Consider the following 23,279-nt stretch of genomic DNA (forward strand, 5'->3'; position numbering starts at 1 on the left):
GAGGCAAGAGACCATTGTTTCGGGGTGAAGGAGAAGAGGGGATTCAGAGCACTGCCTAGACGAGCTCCAGAGACAGGCACGAGCCACGGCTATCAGCATGGACACCAGAGATGGGCATGAAATGCTATGGCCGCTACTGCAGCCACGAAGAAGCCTGTGTGCGAGCACAGGTCACTATCCACACCTCCCCTCCCAGAAGCCTGTGCAGCCCGCCACTGCCAGGGTCCCGTGATCCAGGGACAACGTCCCCGGGAGAACACATGGCACGCCTCAGGCTGTTGCAACGTCACGCCGGCCTCTGCCATTGCAGGCTCGCCCCGCATTCCGTACCCTCCCTCCCCACGGCCTGAGTGTGCCAGAGCCCCCCCAATCAGCTGCTCCTTTAAACCCCTCCTGTCTGGGTGGGGAACAGATGCCCTCAGGTGACCTACACACAGAGGCAGGACCAAATCCAAAGCTGAACCCCAGGAGCTGTGTGAACAAAGAGAAAGGGATATTTCTCCCAGCAGCCTCAGGAGCAGCAGATTAAATCTCCACAATCAACTTGATGTACCCGGCATCTGTGGAATACCTGAACAGACAATGAATCATCTCAAAATTGAGGTGGTGGACTTTGGGGGCAACTGTAGACTTGGGGTTTGCTTTCTGTATCTAATTTCTCTCTGGTTTTATGTTTATCTTAGTTTAGTATTTACAGCTTATTATAATTGGTAGATTTGTTTATTGATTTGGTTGCTCTCTTCCTTTTCATATATATATACATATATATACATATATATATACATATATATATACTTTTCCTTTTTCTCTTTTTGTGAGTGTGTATGTGTGTGCTTCTTTCTGTGATTTTGCCTGTAGAGCTTTGCTTTTACCATTTGTCCTAGGGTTCTGTCTATCCAGTTTTTTTGTTCGTTTTTTTTTTAGTATAGTTTTTAGCACTTGTTATCATTGGATTTGTTTCTTGGTTTGCTTGCTCTCTACTTTCTTTCTTTTTTAAATTTTTTACTAATTTTTTATTTTTAATAATTTTATTTTAATAACTTTATTTTACTTTTTCTTTCTTTCTTTCTTTTCTCCCTTTTTTTCTGAGCTGTGTCTTGACAGGGTCTTGGTGCTCCAGCTGGGTGTCAGGCCTGAGCCTCTTAGGTGGGAGAACCAAATTCAGGATATTGGACCACCAGAGACCTCCCAGCCCCATGTAATATCAAATGGCGAAAGCTGTCCCAGAGATGTCCACCTCAACACTAAGACCCAGATCAACTAAACGACCAGCAAGCTACAGTGCTCGACATCCTATGCCAAACAACAAGGAAGACAGGATCACAACCCCACCATTAGCAGAGAGGCTGCCTAAAATCATAATAAGGTCACAGACACCCCAAAACACACTGCCGGACACAGTCCTGCCCACCAAAAAACAAGATCCAGCCTCATCCATCAGAACAGTCCCTTCCACCAGGAAGCCTACACAACCCACTGAACCAACCTTACCCACTGGGGGCAGACACCAAAAACAACAGGAACTACGAAACTGCAGCATGTGAAAAGGAGACCCCAAACACAGTAAGTTTGGCAAAATGAGAAGACAGAAAAATACACAGCAGAAGAAGGAGCAAGGTAAATACCCACCAGACCTAACAAATGAAGAGGAAATAGGCAGTCTACCCGAAAAAGAATTCAGAGTAATGATAGTAAAGATGATCCAAAATCTTGGAAATAGAATGGAGAAAATACAAGAAACATTTAACAAGGACCTAGAAGAACTAAAGAGCAAATAAACAATGATGAACAACACAATAAATGAAATTAAAAATTCTCTAAAAGGAATCAATAGCAGAATAACTGAGGCAGAAGAACAGATAAGTGACCTGGAAGATAAAATAGTGGAAATAACTACCGCAGAGCAGCATACAGAAAAGGAATGAAAAGAATGAAAAGAAATGAGGACAGTCTCAGAGACCTCTGGAAGAACATTAAATGTACCAACATTCGAATTATAGGGATGCCAGAAGAAGAAGAGAAAAAGAAAGGGTCTGAGAAAATATCTGAAGAGATTATAATTGAAAACGTCCTTAATATGGGAAAGGAAATAGTTAATCAAGTCCAGGAAGCACAGAGAGTCCCATACAGGATAAATCCAAGGAGAAACATGCCAAGACACATATTAATCAAACTATCAAAAATTAAACACAAAAGCAGCAAGGGAAAAGCAACAAATAACATACAGGGGAATCCCCATAAGGTTAACAGCTGATCTTTCAGCAGAAACTCTGCAAGCCAGAAGGGAGTGGCAGGACATATTTAAAGTGATGAAAGGGAAATACCTACAACCAAGATTACTCACGCAGCAAGGATCTCATTCAGATTTGACAGAGAAATTAAAACTTTTACAGACAAGCAAAAGCTAAGAGAATTCAGCACCACCAAACCAGCTATACAACAAATGCAAAAGGAACTTCTCTAGGCAGGAAACACAAGAGAAGGAAAAGATCTACAATAACACACAATTTAGAAAATGGTAATAGGAACATACATATCGATAATTACCTTAAATGTAAATTGATTAAATGCTCCAACCAAAAGACATAGACTGGCTGAATGGATACAAAAACAAGACCCGTATATATGCTGTCTACCAGAGACCCACTTCATGCCTAGGGACACATACAGACTGAAAGTGAGGGGATGGAAAAAGATATTCCACACAAATGGAAATCAAAAGAAAGCTGGAGCAGCAATTCTCATATCAGACAAAATAGACTTTAAAATAAAGACTATTACAAGAGGCAAAGAAGGACACTACATATGATCAAGGAATCAATCCAAGAAGATATAACAGTTGTAAATATTTATGCACCCAACATAGGACCACCTCAATACATAAGGCAAATGCTAACAGCCATAAAAGGGGAAATCAACAGTAACACAATAATAGTAGGGGACTTTAACACCCCACTTTCACCCATGGACAGATCATCCAAAATGAAAATAAACAAGGAAACACAAGCTTTAAATGACACATTAAACAGATGGAATTAATTGATATTTATAGGACATTCCATCCAAAAACAACAGAATACACTTTCTTCTCAAGTGCTCATGGAATATTCTCCAGGACAGATCGTATCTTGGGTCACAAATCAAGCCTTGGTAAATTTAAGAAAACTGAAATCGTATCTAGTATCTTTTCTGACCACAACGCTATAAGACTAGGTATCAATTACAGGAAAAAAAACTGTAAAAATACAAACACATGGAGGCTAAACAATACGCTACTAAATAACCAAGAGATCACTGAAAAAATCAAAGAGGAAATCAAAAAAAAAATCCAGAAACAAATGAAAATGAAAACAAGAAGACCCAAAACCTATGGGATGCAGCAAAAGCAGTTTTAACAGGGAAGTTCATGGCAATACAATCCTCCCTCAAGAAACATCTCAAATAACCTAACCTTACACCTAAAGCAATTAGAGAAAGTACAAAAATAAACCAAAATTAGCAGAAGGAAAGAAATCATAAATATCAGATCAGAACTAAATGAAAAAGTAATGAAGGAAATGACAGCAGAGATCAATAAAACTAAAAGTTGGTTCTTTAAGAAGATAAACAAAATGATAAATCACTAGCCAGACTCATCAAGAAAAACAGGGAGAAGACTCAAATCACCAGCATTAAAAATGAAAAAGAAGTAACAACTAACACTGGAGAAATACAAAGAATCATGAGGGATTAGTGCGAGCAACTATATGCCAAGTAAATGGACAACCTGGAAGAAATGGACAAATTCTTAGAAATGCACAACCTTCCAAGACTGAACCAGGAAGAAATAGAAAATATAAACAGAACAATCACAAGTAATGAAATTGAAACTGTGATTAAAAGTCTTCCAACAAACAAAAGCCCAGTACCAGATCACTTCACAGGTGAATTCTATCAAACATATAGAGAACAGCGAACACCTATCCTTCTCAAACACTTCCAAAATATAGCAGAGGGAGGAACACGCCCAAACTCATTCTAAGAGGCCACCATCACCCTGATACCAAAACCAAACAAAGATGTCACAAAGAAAGAAAACTACAAGCCAATATCACTGATAAACGTAGATGCAAAAATCCTCAACAAAATTCTAGCAAACAGTATTCAACAGCACATTAAAAGGATCATGTACCATGATCAAGTGGGGTTTATCCCAGGAATGCAAGGATTCTTCAATACATGCAAATCAATCAATGTGATAAACCATATTAACAAATTGAAGGAGAAAAACCACATGATCATCTCAATAGATGCAGAAAAAGCTTTCGACAAAATTCAACACCTATTTATGATAAAAACTCTCCAGGAAGTAGGCATAGAGGGAACTTACCTCAACATAATAAAGGCCATATATGACAAACCCACAGCCAACCTGACCTCAACGGTGAAAAACTGAAACCATTTCCACTAAGATCAGGAACAAGATAAGGTTGCCCACTCTTACAACTATTATTCAACATAGTTTTGGAAGTTCTACCCACAGCAATCAGAGAAGAGAAAGAAACAAAAGGAACTGAAGTCGTAAGAGAAGAAGTAAAGCTGTCACTCTTTGCAGATTACATGATACTATACATAGAGAATCCTAAAGATGCTACCAGAAAACTACCAGAGCTAATCAATGAATCGGGTAAAGTAGCAGGACACAAAATTAATGCACAGAAATCTCTTGCATTCCTACACACTAATGATGAAAAATCTGAAAGAGAAATTAAGGACACACTCCCATTTACCACTGCAACAAAAAGAATAAAATATCTAGGAATAAACCTACCTAAGGAGACAAAAGACCTGTATGCAGAAAACTATAAGACACTGATGAAAGAAGTTAAAGATGATACAAACAGATGGAGAGATATACCATGTTCTTGGATTGGAAGAATCAACATTGTGAAAATGACTCTACTACCCAAAGCAGTCTATAGCTTCAATGAAATATCTATCAAACTACCAATGGCATTTTTCACACAACTAGAACAAAAAATTTCACAATTTGTATGGAAACACAAAAGACTCCGAATAGCCAAAGCAATCTTGAGAACGAAAAACGGAGCTGGAGGAATCAGGCTCCCTGAATTCAGACTATACTACAAAGCTACAGTAATCAAGACAGTGTGGTACTGGCACAAAAACAAAATAGAGATCAATCGAACAGGACAGAAAGCCCAGGGATAAACCATGCACATATGGTCACCTTATTTTTGATAAAGGAGGTAATAATTTACAATGGAGAAAAGACAGCCTCTTCAATAAGTGGTGCTGGGAAAACTGGACAGGTACATGTGAAAGAATGAAATTAGAACACTTCCTAATACCACACACAAAAATAAACTCAAAATGTATTAAAGACCTAAATGTAAAGCCAGACACTATAAAACTCTTAGAGGAAAACATAGGCAGAACACTCTTTGACATAAATCACAGCAAGATCCTTTTGACCCACCTCCTAGAGAAATGGAAATAAAACCAAAAATAAACAAATGGGACCTAATTAAACTTAAAGCCTTTTGCCCAGCAAAGGAAACCATAAACAAGACGAAAGGACAACCCTCAGAATGGGACAAAATATTTGCAAATGAAGCAACTGACAAAGGATTCATCTCCAAAATATACAAGCAGCTCATGCAGCTCAATATCTAAAAAACAAACAACCCAATCCAAAAATGGGCAGAAGACCTAACCAGACATTTCTCCAAAGAAGATATACAGAGTGCCAACAAACACATGAAAGAATGCTCAACATCACTAATCGTTAGAGAAATGCAAATCAAAACTACAATGAGGTATCACCTCACACCAGTCAGAAGGGCCACCATCAAAAAATCTACAAACAATAAATGCTGGAGAGGGTGTGGAGAAAAGGGAACACTCTTGCACTGCTGGTGGGAATGTAAATTGATACAGCCACTATGGAGAACAGAATGGAAGTTCCTTAAAAAACTAAAAATAGAACTACCATATGACCCAGCAATCCCACTATTGGGCATATATCCTGAGAAAACCATAATTCAAAAAGATTCATGTATCCCAATGTTCATTGCAGCACTATTTAAAATAGCCAGGACATAGAAACAACTTAAGTGTCCATCGCCAGATTAATGGATAAAGAAGATGTGGCACATATATACAATGGATTATTATCCATAAAAAGGAACGAAATTGAGTTATTTGTAGTGAGGAGGATGGATCTAGAGTCTGTCATACAGAGTGAAGTCAGAAAGAGAAAAACAAATACCGTATTCTAACACATATATATGGAATCTAAAAAAATAATGGTCTGATGAACCTAGGGGCAGGACAGGAATAAAGACATAGATGTAGAGAATGGACTTGAGGACACGGGGAGGGGGAAGGGTGAGCTGGGACGAAGTGAGAGAGTGGCACTGACATATATACACTACCAAATGTGAAATAGCTAGTGGAAAGCAGCTGAATCACATGGGCAGATCAGCTCAGTGCTTTGTGACCACCTAGAGGGGTGGGAAAGAGAGGGTGGGAGGGAGTTGCAAGAGGGAGGGTATATGGGGATATATGTATACATATAGCTGATTCACTCTGTTATAAAACAGCAGAAACTAACACAACATTGTAAAGCAACTATATGCCAATAAAGATGTTAAAAAATAAAATAAAATGTCGATTATTATAATATTCTTTAGATCGTGTTCTTTGTCAACTATTTACATTCATTATTTACATTTTAAAAGATATTAACTTATTGATAACATTGTGCGAGGGGTATATAACTTTTCAAAGTCCTTTTAGGGTTACACAAGCAAAAATATTTAGAAGACCATACCTCTAAATACTACGTTACACTGCTTCCTCAATAAGAATTTTGCTTATTTTGTTTAAATGTGCACAGGGGTTCAGACACAAAATAAACATATGGACTGAGCAGATGAAAATGGAGATCGCAATTACTTCCCAATTGCTGAGCTCAATGGAATTTAAGTTATGAAGATCGTGATGCTATTTGGCATAATGAAGTCGCAATTTCAGAAGAGATTCAGACTTTGATGTGATAATTCTGAATCATGCATTAGTTTCAGTGGGTGGCAGAGAGTGTAGAGTTCAAACGCTAGGATATCTGAATTACCAGGAAATTGCCACATCACTGTAGCTCAATTTCAAGAAAAACTGATTAAGCTTAAGGAGTTATGCCCACCAAAAGGACATAGGTAGTATCCAATCTTGGGAATTTTTTGGAGACAAATATGAAGCAGAACTAAGGTAATATTTTTATTATGTGAAAAAAACCCCAACCAGTGTATTTAGTGCCGCTTAATGTATGTTACCAAAAATAAATATATCTACACCAGACTAGATGTGGTATGTTTTGTACAATTGGATTTCCGAATACTGATATTTGTCATCCCCACAGAAAGTGTATTGTTTTTTGTTTTTTTAAAACGAAAGCATATTTGAAAATAAAGTCAGATGGAAAATTCATTTTTTAAATTCCCGTTTTGTCAGTTTCTCTGATAAAAAATGGTCACGTCACCCCTTTTCGGCCCCACTTATTCCAGTACCCCCTTGCCCAGAGCTGGGCTAAGTAAATAGGAGTTTGGTTTTATGCCTGAGGCACTTAGACACTTCAGAAGGTGGCATAACCTGTCTCACCTGGACGGCAGGGTCTGGCTCTAGTTCACAGTGCTCTTTCTTACTGTATCCAGGTTCCCTCCCAGAGGACTCACCAGACCTGGGTCGCCCTCGGTTTCCCTCTCCTCTCCAGGTGACTAAACTCTTTTTTTTGTACCAGTTAATTTTTCCAACTACTAATAGAATAAAGGCAGTTTTCTTAAAAAAGAACAAAACAAAACATGGGGCTTCCCTGGTGGCGCAGTGGTTGAGAATCTGCCTGCTAATGCAGGGGACACGGGTTCAGGCACTGGTCTGGGAGGATCCCACATGCCGTGGAGCAACTAGGCTCATAAGCCACAACTACTGAGCCTGAGTGCCTGGAGCCTGTGCTCCGCAACAACAGAGGCCGCGATAGTGAGAGGCCCGCGCACCGCGATGAAGAGTGGCCCCCGCTTGCCACAACTAGAGAAAGCCCTCGCACAGAAATGAAGACCCAACACAGCAAAAATAAATTAATAAAAAACAACAACAACAACAAAAAAACCAACTACCTGGTTCTACAAAGATGTATCTGCTATGATTAACTTGACCACCATGGGGATATAAAGTTGAGTATAGAATTAAAATAGATGATGTTTTGAATTGTTCAGGATGTGAATTACTGGCATTCTTGTTGGAGTGGTCAGACTGCTTTTTGACCAAAATAGGCCTAGAGCTATGAGTTTATAGTTACATAAATTGAAAAAATCAGACTTTTGCTTTGTTGCTAAAAATTCCTGCATTTTATTGTAATCAGTAAGACCACCAATGTAAATTTCTGATTGCAAGGCACAATGCTGAACAAAACGTGAATGTCCTTGGTCTCCAGCTGCTGAAAGAAATAATATTCTGTAAGATGCACAGGGATCAACCTGTGATGTTGGGTTTCTGAGTTCTCAACCTCTAAGCCATGCAGCTAACTTGAAAAGAGAGTAAGAATGAATGAATGCAGGTGAGGAAAGGACACCTCTATATTTCAGGTTTTTTTGTTTTTTTTTTTTTGCGGTACAGGGGCCTCTCACTGTTGTGGCCTCTCCCGTTGCGGAGCACAGGCTCTGGACGCGCAGGCTCAGCGGCCATGGCTCATGGGCCCAGCCGCTCCGCGGCATGTGGGATCTTCCCGGACTGGGGCATGAACCCGTGTCCCCTGCATCGGCAGGCAGACTCTCAACCACTGCGCCACCAGGGAAGCCCTATATTTCAGTTTTAGGAACCACTGTGCCACCGCAACCAAAGCAGTATCTGGCAGAAAATAGAAACCTAATCTCAAATGATCTATAAACAAGAAACTACTGAGCCCAAAGAGAACAGGTAGTATTTAGGCTCCACAAGAAATCTGTTTTGTTTGGCACTGCTACTTTATGCTAGGCATGTGGCAGAGCGAAGTGAAAACAAGGCTGTGGCTCTCACGGAAAAACACTGGAAATCCACAAGATGAGCATTTCTCATGGTTCACAGATGGAAAGAAGTTATTAGGGACATTAAATGATTTTTAAAACCTTCAAGTGTCAATTCACAGCCAAATGAAATTCAAGTACCAAACAAGTTGTCATGCAGTTTATTAAGAATTCTTCCAAGTCTTCAGCTCTATCACCGCCCAAATAACCACAACAATAATGATAACCATGACTCACATAGTTTCTCTTCCTTCCCTCATCTTTGGCCACTGTCCCTAACATGCCCTATGTTACAGCCCAACAGACAGGTGCTTAAAAGAACTGAGAGGGGATCTCCGGGGGAAGAGCAAAGCAGGCAGAGTAGCGGGAGCCTTAAGAGCTAAAAGGCAAGTTATCAGAGAGAAGTCAGAGAGGTGATGGGGGCCAGATAATGTAGGGCAGTTGTACAACTCCAGGAGGTTGTTCACCTTGAATTCTGTGTGACTGATGCTCCCCTGGAGTTGTGTGATGCAATGATACTGACTGAGGGCCCTGAAGGTTGTAAGGATGATGGCTTTTATACTGAGGGAGATGGGAAAACTTGGAGAGGAGAGATGTGAACATTTAAAAGATCCCTTTTGCTTCTCTATGGAGAATAGCCTGCCGGGGCATAGGGATGCAGCAAGGTTGCTAATAAGGAGCTGGAAGGATAATCCAGGCAGGAGTTGAGGTGACTTGAGCCAGGTAGTGGCTGTGGAGGTTGTGAGCACCGGCTGGATTATGTATATGTTTTGACAGTAGAGATGGTAAGATTTCTGACAGATCAGTTATGGTATGGAGGAGAAAAAGAAGAGTAAGGGACAACCCAAGGTCTTTGGCTGGAGCAACTGGAAGAATGAAGTTGTTATTTACTAAGATGGGGAGGGCTGGGAGAGCAGCAGGTGTGGGGCAATACCAGGGTAGTAACTGTTATGCTTGACACACCTTGTAGACACTGAAGTGGAAATAACTAGAAGGTGGTGTGTGTGCGTGTGTGTACCACAAGCATACGTGCGTATGCAAGTCCAGAGTTCAGAGGCTGTGCAGGCTTGAGACGCACATTGGTAGATGTCAGTGCCTGGTGGTATCTCAAGTCATGAGCCTAAATTAGGTCACCAAAAAGAGGAGAGATCCAAGGACTGAGCCCTGGGACACACCACCTTTTAGAGAGATACGAGGAGGAAACATCAAACGAGGCTGAAAGTAAGTGGCCAAAGTAGAAGGAAGACCTACCTGGAAGCCTAGAGAGTTTATTTTGGGAGGAGGGAGTGATTAACTGTGGCAAATGCTGCAGGATGTAGAGTCAGGGGAAAACTGAGAACTTCCCATGGAATTCAGCAACATTCATGACAATCCCTGGCGACCTGGAAAATAGTAGCTTTGCTTGAGAGTTTGGAGCAAGGACTTCGGAATATGAGTCAGAAGCTCGGGGAAGTGGAATAAAATTGGGGATGAAATACAGATTTAAGAGTCATCAGTACTAAAAAAAAAAAAAAAGAGTCATCAGTACTTACATGGCCACAATCAAGTATAAGGTTTCCCAGAGAAAATGTATAGTATGTTGAAGAAAGAGGGTTGAGACTAGAATCCTGTGGAATACCAATATTTAAGGGGTCAGTAGAAGAAAAGGATAGACGAGAGTGTGGCCAGAGTGGTAGGAAGCTGACCAAAACAGAGCAGTGTTTCAGAAACCAAAAGAAAAGAGAGTGCTATAGATGAAGGAGAAATCATCAAGGATGAAAGCCTTCCACTGCAGGGCACAGCCAAGTTTTGTATTTCCTCCTGCACAATCCCATGTCTCTGCTCCTATAGAACATAGTATTTATGGGCTATAGTAGATCCTATCAGTTTCAAAGGCTAAAGGAAGGAAGGGCATCCCCCAGCTACCTCACCCCTCCAGTGGGGTAGTTCTGAGTCATATGTTATGCACTATTTCCCATATTTGCCTGTGAAATTAAGCTCCAGTTACCCACAATGGTAGCTGGATTCACTTTACCTTTAGTGGCCACCATCCTTTCCCTGAACCACCATCCCACTCCTCCACTCTTCCATGCCTTTCCCAAATATAAGATTTGTGCTCAAATCCTTGTCTCAGGCTCTGCCTCTGTGCTTATCTGTCTATCTCTCCACTGACCTATGAGCACTTTAAACGTATGCATGCCATCTTCCCTTTCCAGTTCCTGGTGAACTATGTGGTCCATAGAACATGCTTCTAAATGTTTGTTGGATGGAAGCACTTACATTTGCATAATGCATTATGGCTTCCAAAATTCTTTCAAATACATTACCTCATTTACCCCATAAAACTGTTCTACCCCTGCCCCCAGGTATTATTATTCCTATTGTAAAACTGAGGAAAGAGAAGCAAAAAGGGTTTAAGAAACTTGCTGAAGACCACACAGTTATTAAATAAAATAGCCAGGGCTTGAAAAACAAGTCTTCAGATCTAAGTTTGGTACCCTTAAAAGAATCATCTACATATGGAAGAAAGAAAATGTTTTTATAATTTAAATTTTAAATAATTTAAAATTATACATGTTGGGAAATTTGAAGTTCTAGGAAAACCTCATTATATTTGACTGTTCATTGGAATGAAAAGTGCATGGCTAGATTTTAGTAACTCCACCATGCTATCTATAATCATCTATCTCTGGCAAAATATTGATACTAAGTACCTCAAAGAAAGAGTACTGAGTAATTTTCCCGAGTGAATTCACAATTCAATAGGAGAAATTCAGAGTATATATTTTACCAAGATCTTGAGACTACAATTTTGCTGCTAATACACTGAAGTGGTTGCTCTCAGCAACCAAAGCTAGGAAAGCAAATAAGATACTAGGAAAAGGAAGAGGAAAATGAAAGAATGAATAGCTGAAGTTTCTTTCATGGCAGCAGAGATCTCTTTAGACCCACAGAAAAACTATTTCATAACTACTTTCCACATACGATTTCAGACAAGGTAAAGGATTAGTCAGAAAGCTCAGAATGACTGATGGACCTTGACTTTTAGCTCTCTGAGTTCTCACAACTCAACTACGGAAACCTGTACAAATGTTTATTTTAAAAACCTCTGAAGAATAGTTCCCACAGCACTATCACGTTAGCACATTATTTACTTTACAGGAGCTGGCATCAATATAAGATAGAAAGGATAAGACGCCTGGGTATCCTTCTGTATGAAAACAAAATATCTTTGGAGTTATGACTGATTTAAAAGATGCTATGAGAAGAATTGAATTTACAGAGCTGTGACTGGGAAAAGCAGCTGTTACAAAGTTGTGAGTTTTGGCTTGACTCGGTCCGAAAAGACATTTTGAAAACTCTTGTGAGAAGGGGGCTGTAACAGAGGGTAGCATTCAAGGATTAAGAATTGAATCCCAGGATGGTCCCAGGATGAAGACAGAGCCAGGGGGACTGATTTTAAACAACTTGGGAATTATCTTCCTGAACCTCAGTTTCCTAATTTATAAAATGAAGATGATCATACCGCAGAGATTTACTCTGGAAGCAAAGTGAGCTAACAGCTGTGAAAGCACTTTGGACAGGAGAATGGGGTCCATAATGTAAAAGGGAGTTACTGTTTTCTTGGGGCAAATGATTTGACAAGCTGGAAGGAGAAGACTAAGATGGGAGTCAACTTTTAATCATCATTTGTTTCACGGGCTAAGTTGGCACCTGTCACCCAACACAGGTTCACAGTGCTGAATGCCTACCCCAGAACACCTCTCCGCTTCCTCTGTGCCAAGTGGGACCCTTCCTCTTTCACACATCCAGAACTCCTTTATGTGATTGACTCTACTTCTGCTCCATTGACATTTAACCTGTGTTTCTCTACAGTTTCTGTCTGACAGCGTGTTTAGATGGAGTCACTAATGTTCTTTTTACATTGTTTCTCACATATAGGTATACCAGATTAGGTTTAACACTCCTTAAAGGTAGGAAGCATGATAGATATTACTATTATTATTATTACTACTACTACTAGAAAGTACCTTGCAAAGCATCAAGCCCAAACCAGGGTTTCTCAAAAGCAGCACTGTTGACATTTGGGACCACATAGATTTTTGCTGTGGGAAGCTGCCCTGTGCATTGCAGGATGTTTAAGAGCACAGTGGGTCTCTACCTGCTAAATGCCAGTAGCAACTCTTTCTGTCCCCAGAGTTGTGACAACCAAAATGTTCATAGACATTGCCAAATGTTCCCAGGTGGAGGCTGCAAAGTCATCTCTGATTGAGAACCACCACACTAGATGGATGTAAACCAATATTATGGTCACTGTAATTAATTTTTTCAGATTACCTGGAATAATGCTCAGAACTGAGTAGGTACTCAATGAATATTTACTGAATAAATGAAAAAATGAGAAAAGGACTTCATTAGTTATATTCATAACTGGCCCTACAGCATAAACCCTTATATGATTAAGATGATATTATAATATATATATATATATATATATATATATATATATATTTTTTTTTTTTTTTTTTTGGCTGTGCTGTGTGGCATGTAGGATCTTAGTTCCCTGACCAGGGATCAAACCCGTGCCCCCTGCAGTGGAAGCGTAGAGTCTTAACCACTGGACTACCAGGGAAGTCCCTAGAAATTATATTCTTATGCTTACACAAAGATCACAGCTAACAGTAGCTTTCTCCCTAGCACATGACCTATGAATACATCTATGATGGTTAGCATCCTGCTTAGCCATCAAGCATGAGACAGAAAAATTATTTCAAATTCTAGGAAAATATTGCATCAAACACCAATTATCAGACCCATTTTCAGAGAATTAATTCTACATGGGAAAATATAGTACAATCAAGAATTATAAAAAAAGACTGACAAATAGAGAATCTCAGATGACTGTACTTAGGAAATGTCTGTTCTCTTAAAACGTAAGTTTTTTAATATAAATGTTTCATCAATCTTCCAAGATCTTTTCCGAAGTCATCAATCTTTTCCAAGATCAGAAGATTTGTACTATCTTCTGATATTTGGGGAACCTATGTGAGGTGGCATTTCACCTGGAGCTATTAAAGAATACTGATGTTACTTTGACCTTTAAGAACTGATACTTTTGGACCATCGCGTTAAGGAATACTGATGATGTTTTTTATTTTCAAATTTTCTCAGTGGATTCTTCAATCCTGTATCAACAGGCAACATTTTCCAAATGAGCACTAATAAAGTGTTCTTATCAAAACAGGGGCAAATGTAGCTGAAAAAGAAAAGAATCAAGGGGCTTCTCTTTCAGATACACTCACTCATCCTTCTGGTGGCTTAGTGCTATATACAATCTTTTGGAGGGAATCGTAATTTAGCAGCAGATCTCCACTAAACAGTGTGTGAACAAGAAATTAAACAAACTTCTACTTTTGGCTAGGAGGTAGTAACCTGTGATAAGTCAGTGCCAACCCCCATCAAGTAAAACTAGAAAAGCCAGATAAAGCACAAGAAACATCTGTTCAAAGGCCTCTGATAGCTGATGCGACCATCAGGAGGTAAGTGGCTGAGATCCCAGAGAGAAGACAAGTGTAGAACAAACAGTCTACATTCTATGGATGCTTTTTCCCCTTGGATCTTGCCAATTCTTGGCATGGTGCTAGAAACTGAGAACCTGGACACAGGGCCACTTCAAAGAGGGAGAGAAGCCAGTAGAGCTTTCGGCAATCCCATGGGGGTGGAGAGACAAAAGTCAGAGTTTTGGTGCTGCCAGAGGAGCAGGGTATCAATGGGCCAAGGACGTAGTGGGGACGGAGACACAGAGAAGTGGGCCTGTCACACGGAAGGATTTCCCCTCAAGGCATTTACGGTAAAGAGCAAGAAACTAAAGGGTAGAAAACCTCTGCAAAGCCAAGTGGAAATCCAGCAATCTTATTCTGAGAAGAAAAACATTACCACCAGGGACCGCCAAGGAGGAGCAGAATGCAGTAAACAGCTTGGTTTCGCAGTAAGGCTCACTGGAAAAGCGCACCCTCAGAATGGAAACAAACCAGAGGGAGATGGAGCCTTACCAACACTCCTTATAAACAACAAGCAAAGCCAGCTCAGTCTCTGACTGGATCAAAGTGGTCTGTTCCCACTCTACTTGTCTGCCCTGTTGCCCCCTGCTGTCAGCCAACAGCCTTTAGATCCTTCAAGTTTAGCCTCAACTGCAGAGAGCTGCCTCACCCAAGGGCACACCCTTCCCAGGAAGGACCACAACCAATGGCTGACTGTGGGGATATAAAGACCCAGCTGTCTGGACCCGACGTGGAACAACTCCCTCAGGCCACATGTGCCCCAGAGCTCCCCGTGGATTTAGCCAAGCTTCAGTGTGCCTGGATCACATTTCAACTTCTACCTCTACCCAATCCTGCTTTCTCTCCCTCCTTTACAAGTGCTGATACTTAATAAATACCCTGTACAACAAACCCCATCTCAGTGGCTGCTTCTGGAAGACCCAGCTTGTGACAGCTGCAGAAGTGGTCCAAGAAAGCAGGGGATACGATGGGGTTATTGATCTGGATTACTCACTGCTGGGATGGCAGCGAAGTTGCCATCGTTGATGGAAGGTAGAGATAGACAGGCCCTGGTATAAGGGGGTGGGTCCAATTGCTAAAACCCTTAACAGAGGTGAATTGGAATAGTCCACCTATGGAAAGGAATGCACTGAATGTGGTAATTTACCAAGTGTTTGAGAAGTAACTATAAGGACAGTGACTTGGATGGCTTTCAGCTAAGCTCAATTTCCTAGAAAAAGATAACTCAAAGCTCCAGGCAACTGTAACTCACGTGTGAAAGCCAAAGGGCCTTCCTCATAATTTAGAAAGAGGTTCTTACATACTGTACCAGGAGAGTCTAGAAAACTGAGGATCAGAAAATCTTGATAATGTAGACCCATTAAAATTAAAACCTTCTATTCCATAACAGACATAATAAAAGAAAGAAAAGGCAAGCCACACAGACAGTACATATATCCAACAGATGACTTATATCCAGAATGTCTAAAGAACCACAAGTCGAGAATAAAAAGACAGACTACCCAATCAAAAATGGGCAAGGGCTTCCCTGGTGGCGCAGTGGTTGAGAGTCCGCCTGCCGATGCAGGGGACGCGGATTCGTGCCCCGGTCCGGGAAGATCCCACATGCCGCGGAGCGGCTGGGCCCGTGAGCCATGGCTGCTGAGCCTGCGCGTCCGGAGCCTGTGCTGCGCAATGGGAGAGGCCACAACAGTGAGAGGTCCGCGTACCACAAAAAAAAAAAAAAAAAATGGGCAAAATATTTTGACAGCCACTTCACAGAAAAGGATATTTAAGTAACCAAAACATTTTGAAAATTCAATCCAATTCATTAGGAAAATTCAACTTAAAATGCAAAGAGATACCACAATACTATCATCAGAATTGCTAAAATGAAGAAGACTGGCAATACCAAGTGCTGGGGAGGATCTGAAGCAACTGCAACTTTCACCCGCAGCTGGGAGAAGTATAAATTGAAACAACCACTTTAAAAAACTTTTTTGCTGAACAAATACATAACCACGTTCCATCAAAGACATGTACAAGAATAGTCACAGCATCACCATTCACAGTAGCTGGAAACAACTCAAATGTCTATCAACAGTAGAACAGAAAAATATACTGTGATGGAAAATATATTAGAATACCATAAAAATGAGAATGAATGAACCACAAGAAGATGAAAATACAGTGAACCTCTCAAACATAATGTTGAGCAAATGAAGTTCAACACAAAAGGCATGCATACCGTATGATTCGACTGATATCAAGTTCAGAAGTTGGCAGAATTACCTAAGCTGATAGAAGTCTGCATAGAGGTGTCTTTTGGGAGGATCAGGTCACTGGGAGGGGGCTTGTGTTTCTGGGATGCTGTTAATATTCTATTTCTTGATCTGGGTCCTGGTTACATGGGTCTGGTCACTTTGTTAAAATTTGTTGTACTGTACACATTATTTGTATAATTCCTTTCAAGGATGGTATACTTCAATAAAAAACTTTAAAAAATGCAACAAAATGCAGACACCTACATTGTTTTTCTTTTTCCCGCTGTGGTGAGAAGCAAATCCTGCTGACAGTGTTGTTTTCACTTTGGTTTCTAAACTGGGAGCATTTGAGGAATTCGGGCCAGGAGGCATTCACCATCCCCAGGACTGATTCACAGCCCTCTTTTGCAGACTCACAGAAGGACCTACAGGGCAGGAGTCCATGACTAGAAGAAAAGAGAAAGGTGAAAATTAATGTTTTTACAGACTATTTCTCAAAATAATAATTAAGCTAAAGAAAAGTTGTCCACCAGTGCTGCAATATTATCTTAATTTATATTTACTACAGTCAACAACTTGAACTTCTACCTTCAACACTATAACAAGGATTTCAGCCACCCTACTGTCATGATTCTAGAGGGAATAAGCTAGTTCCATAACACATCATCTAACTGTCTCTTGTGGAAGCATTTATCCCAAATGACTTTTTTTTTTGAGATTTCTTACGCTAAAGTAAACCTGTCAACCAAGACAGAGCTCTACTTACTATCAAAAGGAGTAAATTAACATGCAAATGAATGCCCCCAAAATGGAAAGGCAGAAGTAGGTCACAAAATAGGTTAATCTCATTTCTTTATCATCCCTTTGAGAAATTCAAAGTACCTCTGAGAGGCAGCCAGAGAGAAAGCTGTTCCTAAGCCTCCACCACTGCCTCCCTGGAAAGGAAAATATTATACAAACAAATGGCAACTCTGAAAACTTGTACAGTTATTTATCTTTTCATTTCTATGTTATCTTCTGCAAAATAGAAAAACACAAACAACTGTCCATTAGCAGTAAAGTAATGATGCCCTGGAGTTTGTCTTTATTCATCTGACATTCAATCAAACACTCCTGGATCTGCAGCTCTGTGTCTGGGGACAGGGATGCTGCAATGTCAAGGCCACGGACTTGTTCTCTTGCAGACCCAGGCGGCTTTTTCTACTTTGCAGCTATAGACTGCATCTCTCATCCTGGCTGGTCATCTAGCAAAGGCATCTCAAATGATTTTAAGAAAACTGGGAAAGAAAATATACATGTCAGTCAAAGCAAAGCACACACTTCACAAATGTAGGGTCAATAAACTATTGCAGAATCATACAGTATCAGATCTGTAAGAAACCTTAAACAACACCTCATTCAAATCCTCCATTTAAGATAACTTCAGGGAGATTCTGAGACACACATAGCTTCCTAATGGAAGAAGCGGGAAGAGAATCCAGATGTTTTAGCTTTCAATCCACGCTTTATCTACTGTTGCATATCATCTATTCTCATATAAGGATCTAATAATTAGGCTTTAAGAACTTTAAAGCGTAATTATAATTCCCCATTCAAATTTCTATAGATCACAGAAACATAATGGGATGCGCCGGTCACTGAGTTAAAATAGAAGTGATTGAGTCTGTGAAAGAATCTTGAGAGTGAGATCTTGTTATATGAAAATGTGAGAAAGGGGTACTCAACAGTTACATTCAGATACAAACACTTTTGACCTTCTCAGAAACTCGCCTTAAAACTGGGTATCTTTTAGAATCCTGATATTCACATGACTACATTAATATGTAGCTAAATTTGTTAGTGAAGATGTAGAAAGATGTTTTGCATTTGAAAGAATTCGCTTTAGAACATAAAATATGAATTAGTCCAGGCAAGTGTTTCAGTGTAAAGAAGACACCTGACTGCCATTCAGGAAATATATTAGATATTCATAGGATGGCAAGTATCACTTAAATAACATTTTTTAAAAAGATTTCCTTTCCTAGATCTTATTCCAAAGACGTTAGAGACTATATTTTCTCAAATGAAACTGGGGATCATGGTTGAGGAATGTGGAGAACACAGAATTCCTATGCAGATACTTATACTTCGCTAGGCTCTAAGTGCTACCACACATGCATTAACTCATTTCTTTCTCACTACAGCACTGTAGTACTGTACTGTACCACAGATACCATTACTATCATCCCTAATACACGCAAAAGGAAACGGAAGCACAGGAAATATAAGAGACTTGTCCAAGATCACTGAGGTAGTGAGTATCACAGCCAGCATTTGAACCCAGGCAGACTGATTCAAGGACTATTTACTCTATTACACGTGAGGCCTCACTTTAGGAATGTATGCTCCAAAAGCATAGCTCAAGGTTAGTTCGAAACTTGATATGTACTTTCCCGTGGACCAACCATAGACACAGTGGTTGGGTTCTCCCTTCACTCTCCAAACTCCTAGTTAACCTTCAATGAGTCAGTATTTGCCTAAGGGGCTAAGGAACACTAGGAAAGGGTGAAGGCATTTCTCTTTCTTTTCCAGGTGTGAGACAGCCCACAACAAAGCTACAAGATAAGCTAGGCTTGGCTTCAGCATTCTTCCTTGCCACCTAGTCCCTGACCTGTGTACTGACACCACCCTGTCCAACGCCACTCCAGCACCCCACCTGGTCAGCCACCTCCACAAGAGCATTACTTGCTCCTCAACCTTTGCTTCCCTTCCTACAATCAAAACTACGTTCCCCAAGTGAGCTGATCACAATGAGACTTTCAAAGGAGAGGAAGATAACACAGAGTAGTACATACTAATAGATGGACACTTAACCCTCCCAGAGGTTTTTGGCATCATTAGAAGATTGCTTGCTGGATCTGTAAATCAAAATTCATTCCTTAACACAATGCTTCTCAGAGGAGTGGTGATAATCCCACCACCTTTGCTAAATTTCAAAAGGTAACATTTTTTTTTCTTGAGACTTGTTCTGGGAATATAGAGAGACATTAAAATACCATTAGGCTTTCCATTCTAAAAATAGGGCCTAAGAAAAATGTCTAGAGTGTTTCCAAATAGCTCTCTTAAAGAGGTGTAACCAACCAAGACCCATAGGCTTTAAACTGCTGGACGAGGACATGTGAAACAGTGATAGAGTATTAATAACCAGCAGCCCTTTCACACACTGAGCAGAATGAAGAGCCATTTGTTCTTGCTTTGCATGAAATTCAAGTGCCTACGAGGGATTGAAGCATTTTGCTTTTCATCACATGGAACGGTGCCGTGAGACAGACCACACTATTTTGAAATATAAGTGCTGATATCCAAGCAACAAGCAGACTGACATCTTGAAAACAGTGCTCAGCACAGTGGAGGGGCCAGACTGGGCTACCAGGGTACTATTTTAGGAAAGATGGTTACTTTAAGTGATGTGTGAAGTGCATTTGGGGTTGTGCAAAAGTCCCTACAACATTTCAACTCAAGCTTAAGCCGAAAATTCTTTCCTCACCTCTGTAATTATGTGTTGAAACAAATACATAGGAACAAATGTAAAGAATTCTATTATACAGTAATAGTGAGGTTTCTAGGGGATTTTCACTAGGAAGGCTACTCAAATTATTTATCTACAAAAAAATTGTAAATTTTACCTATATAATTTTTTTTTTGTAGACAAAGATGTTTATTTTAAAATTATTTTTCGAAAAGAACTGAGGACAGTCTCAGAGACCTCTGGGACAACATTAAACACACCAACATTCGAATTATAGGGGTTCCAGAAGAAGAAGAGAAAAAGAAAGGGACTGAGAAAATATTTGAAGAGATTATAGTTGAAAACTTCCCTAATATGGGAAAGGAAATAGTTAATCAAGTCCAGGAAGCACAGAGAGTCCCATACAGGATAAATACAAGGAGAAATACGCCAAGACACATATTAATCAAACTGTCAAAAATTAAATACAAAGAAAGCATATTAAAAGCAGCAAGGGAAAAACAACAAATAACACACAAGGGAATCCCCATAAGGTTAACAGCTGATCTCTCAGCAGAAACCCTACAAGCCAGAAGGGAGTGGCAGGACATACTGAAAGTGATGAAGGAGAAAAACATGCAGCCAAGACTACTCTACCCAGCAAGGATCTCATTCAGATTTGATGGAGAAATTAAAACCTTTACAGACAAGCAAAAGCTGAGAGAGTTCAGCACCACCAAACCAGCTTTACAACAAATGCTAAAGGATCTTCTCTAGGCAAGAAACACAAGAGAAGGAAAAGACCTATAATAACGAACCCAAAACAATTTAGAAAATGGGAATAGGAACATACATATCGATAATTACCTTAAATGTAAATGGACTAAATGCTCCCACCAAAAGACACAGATTAGCTGAATGGATACAAAAACAAGACCCTTATATATGCTGTCTACAAGAGACCCACTTCAGACCTAGAGACACATACAGACTGAAAGTAAGGGAATGGAAAAAGATATTCCATGCAAATGGAAACCAAAAGAAAGCTGGAGTAGCAATTCTCATATCAGACAAAATAGACTTTAAAATAAGGACTATTAAAAGAGACAAAGAAGGACACTACATAATGATCAAGGGATCGATCCAAGAAGAAGATATAACAATTGTAAATATTTATGCACCCAACATAGGAGCACCTCAATAAAATTATTTTTCTTCACATCTTTATTGGAGTATAATTGCTTTACAATGGTGTGTTAGTTTCTGCTGTATAACAAAGTGAATCAGCTATAGGTATACATACATCCCTATATCTCCTCCCTCTTGCATCTCCCTCCCACCCTCCCTATCCCACCCTTCTAGGTGGTCACAGAGCACCAAGCTGATCTCCATGTGCTATGCAGCTGCTTCCCACTAGCTATCTATTTTACATTTTTACGTATACAATTTTAAGCAAATTTATCTACTAAAATTTCTATATTTATTTACAAAAAATTAGATTTTTTTCCTTATTGTACCCTTTGACCAACATTTCCCCATTCCCCTCCCCCACAAATTTATAGATTTTTATCAGCAAAACGGTTCTGATAAAGACATAAAGTTAAAATTATTGAATAAGTTACAGCCACACAGTAGGCTTATATAATAGCTAATGGATTTTTATGTTTTATAAATCATTTTTTTCTAACTTTTTACTTTTTTATTGAAGTACAGTTGATGTATAATTTTATGTAAGTTACAGGTGCACAATATAGTGATTCACAATTTTAAAGGTTATACTCCATTTATAGTTATTATAAAATATTTGCTATATTTCCCATGTTGTGCAATATATCCCTGTAGCTAATTTTATCTAACTTTTTACTTTAAACTACTTTTAGAGACTTACAGAAAAGTTATAAAAACAATACAGAAAGTTTCCATATAGCCTTTATCCAGGCTCCCCCAAAGCAAACATCTTACATAACTACAGTGTAATTATCAGAACCAGGAAATTAACACTGGTACTAAAGTAAGGATCCTATTCAAACATCACCAAGATCTCCATTTAGGATCCCACACTGCATTTAGTTGTCACTTTTTATTTCTGACAAACTAACCTTTAAGTATATCAGAGAAGCTCAGGATTTAAAACTCTTCTTCCATGGGGCGGGGTGGGGGGAAGAATTTTTGTGACAGGCAGGCTTTAAGATGGCCCCCAATGACCCCACCTCCTGCTATTCATGCCCTGTGTAACCTCCTCCCCTTGAGTGTGAGTTGGCCTAGTGACTTGCTTACAACCAACAGAAGGTAATGGGATGTCACTTCCATCACTAGGGTACATAAGACTGTGACTCCTCTCTCACTAGCAGATGCTCTCCCTTACCAGTTCTCATGAAGCAAGTTGCCATGTTGGGTAGGTCTACATGGCAAGGACTTGAGCCTGGCCTCTGGCCAACAGCCAGCTAGCAACTGAGGCCCTCCACCCTTAAGGAACTGAAATTCTTCCAACAATCACATGAGGCTGGAAGCGGATCCTGTCCTAGGCAAGCCTTCAGATAAGACTCGAGACCTGGCCAACACCACGAATGCACCCATATGAGAGACCCTGAAACAGAGGACCCAGATAAGACACTCCCAGGTTCCAGGTCCACAGAAACTGAGATAATAGTTGGGTGCTATTTTAAGCTGCCACATCTGTGGAAATTTGTTACGTAGCAATAGGTAACTAATACACTTTTCTTTGATATATCACTTGGTAAGAGGCATGTTACTGAGTTAGATGTATTATTTATTGATGAGACTTACATAATCTTTTGTTTTAAAGACAGTCGTAAATTTGTCTTTGTTAGGCCAAGCTGTTCAGTGAACAGTGCTCACAAAGTCATAGTCACCGGAAACACCCAGAGCTGCAGACCTCAGTCGTGAAGAGAATGTTAACAATGGAAGGGTCTTGCAAGATAATGTACTATTG

The 23,279-nt window shown here is 39.9% G+C and overlaps 1 protein-coding gene across 1 annotated transcript in view; it reads right to left on the reverse strand.

The window, feature by feature from the left end:
• CORIN (corin, serine peptidase) overlaps positions 1 to 23,279 on the reverse strand; it is a gene marked incomplete at its 5' end in the record, with an annotated part of 265,153 nt that overhangs the window by 147,702 nt on the left and 94,172 nt on the right. The window contains 1 exon segment of the mRNA XM_082837777.1: positions 17,104 to 17,285. Coding sequence (XP_082693903.1) covers positions 17,104 to 17,285 — 182 coding nt within the window.

This window comes from Leucopleurus acutus (assembly GCF_964270905.1).
Source record: "Leucopleurus acutus genome assembly, chromosome: 4".
Classification (NCBI taxonomy): domain Eukaryota; kingdom Metazoa; phylum Chordata; class Mammalia; order Artiodactyla; family Delphinidae; genus Leucopleurus; species Leucopleurus acutus.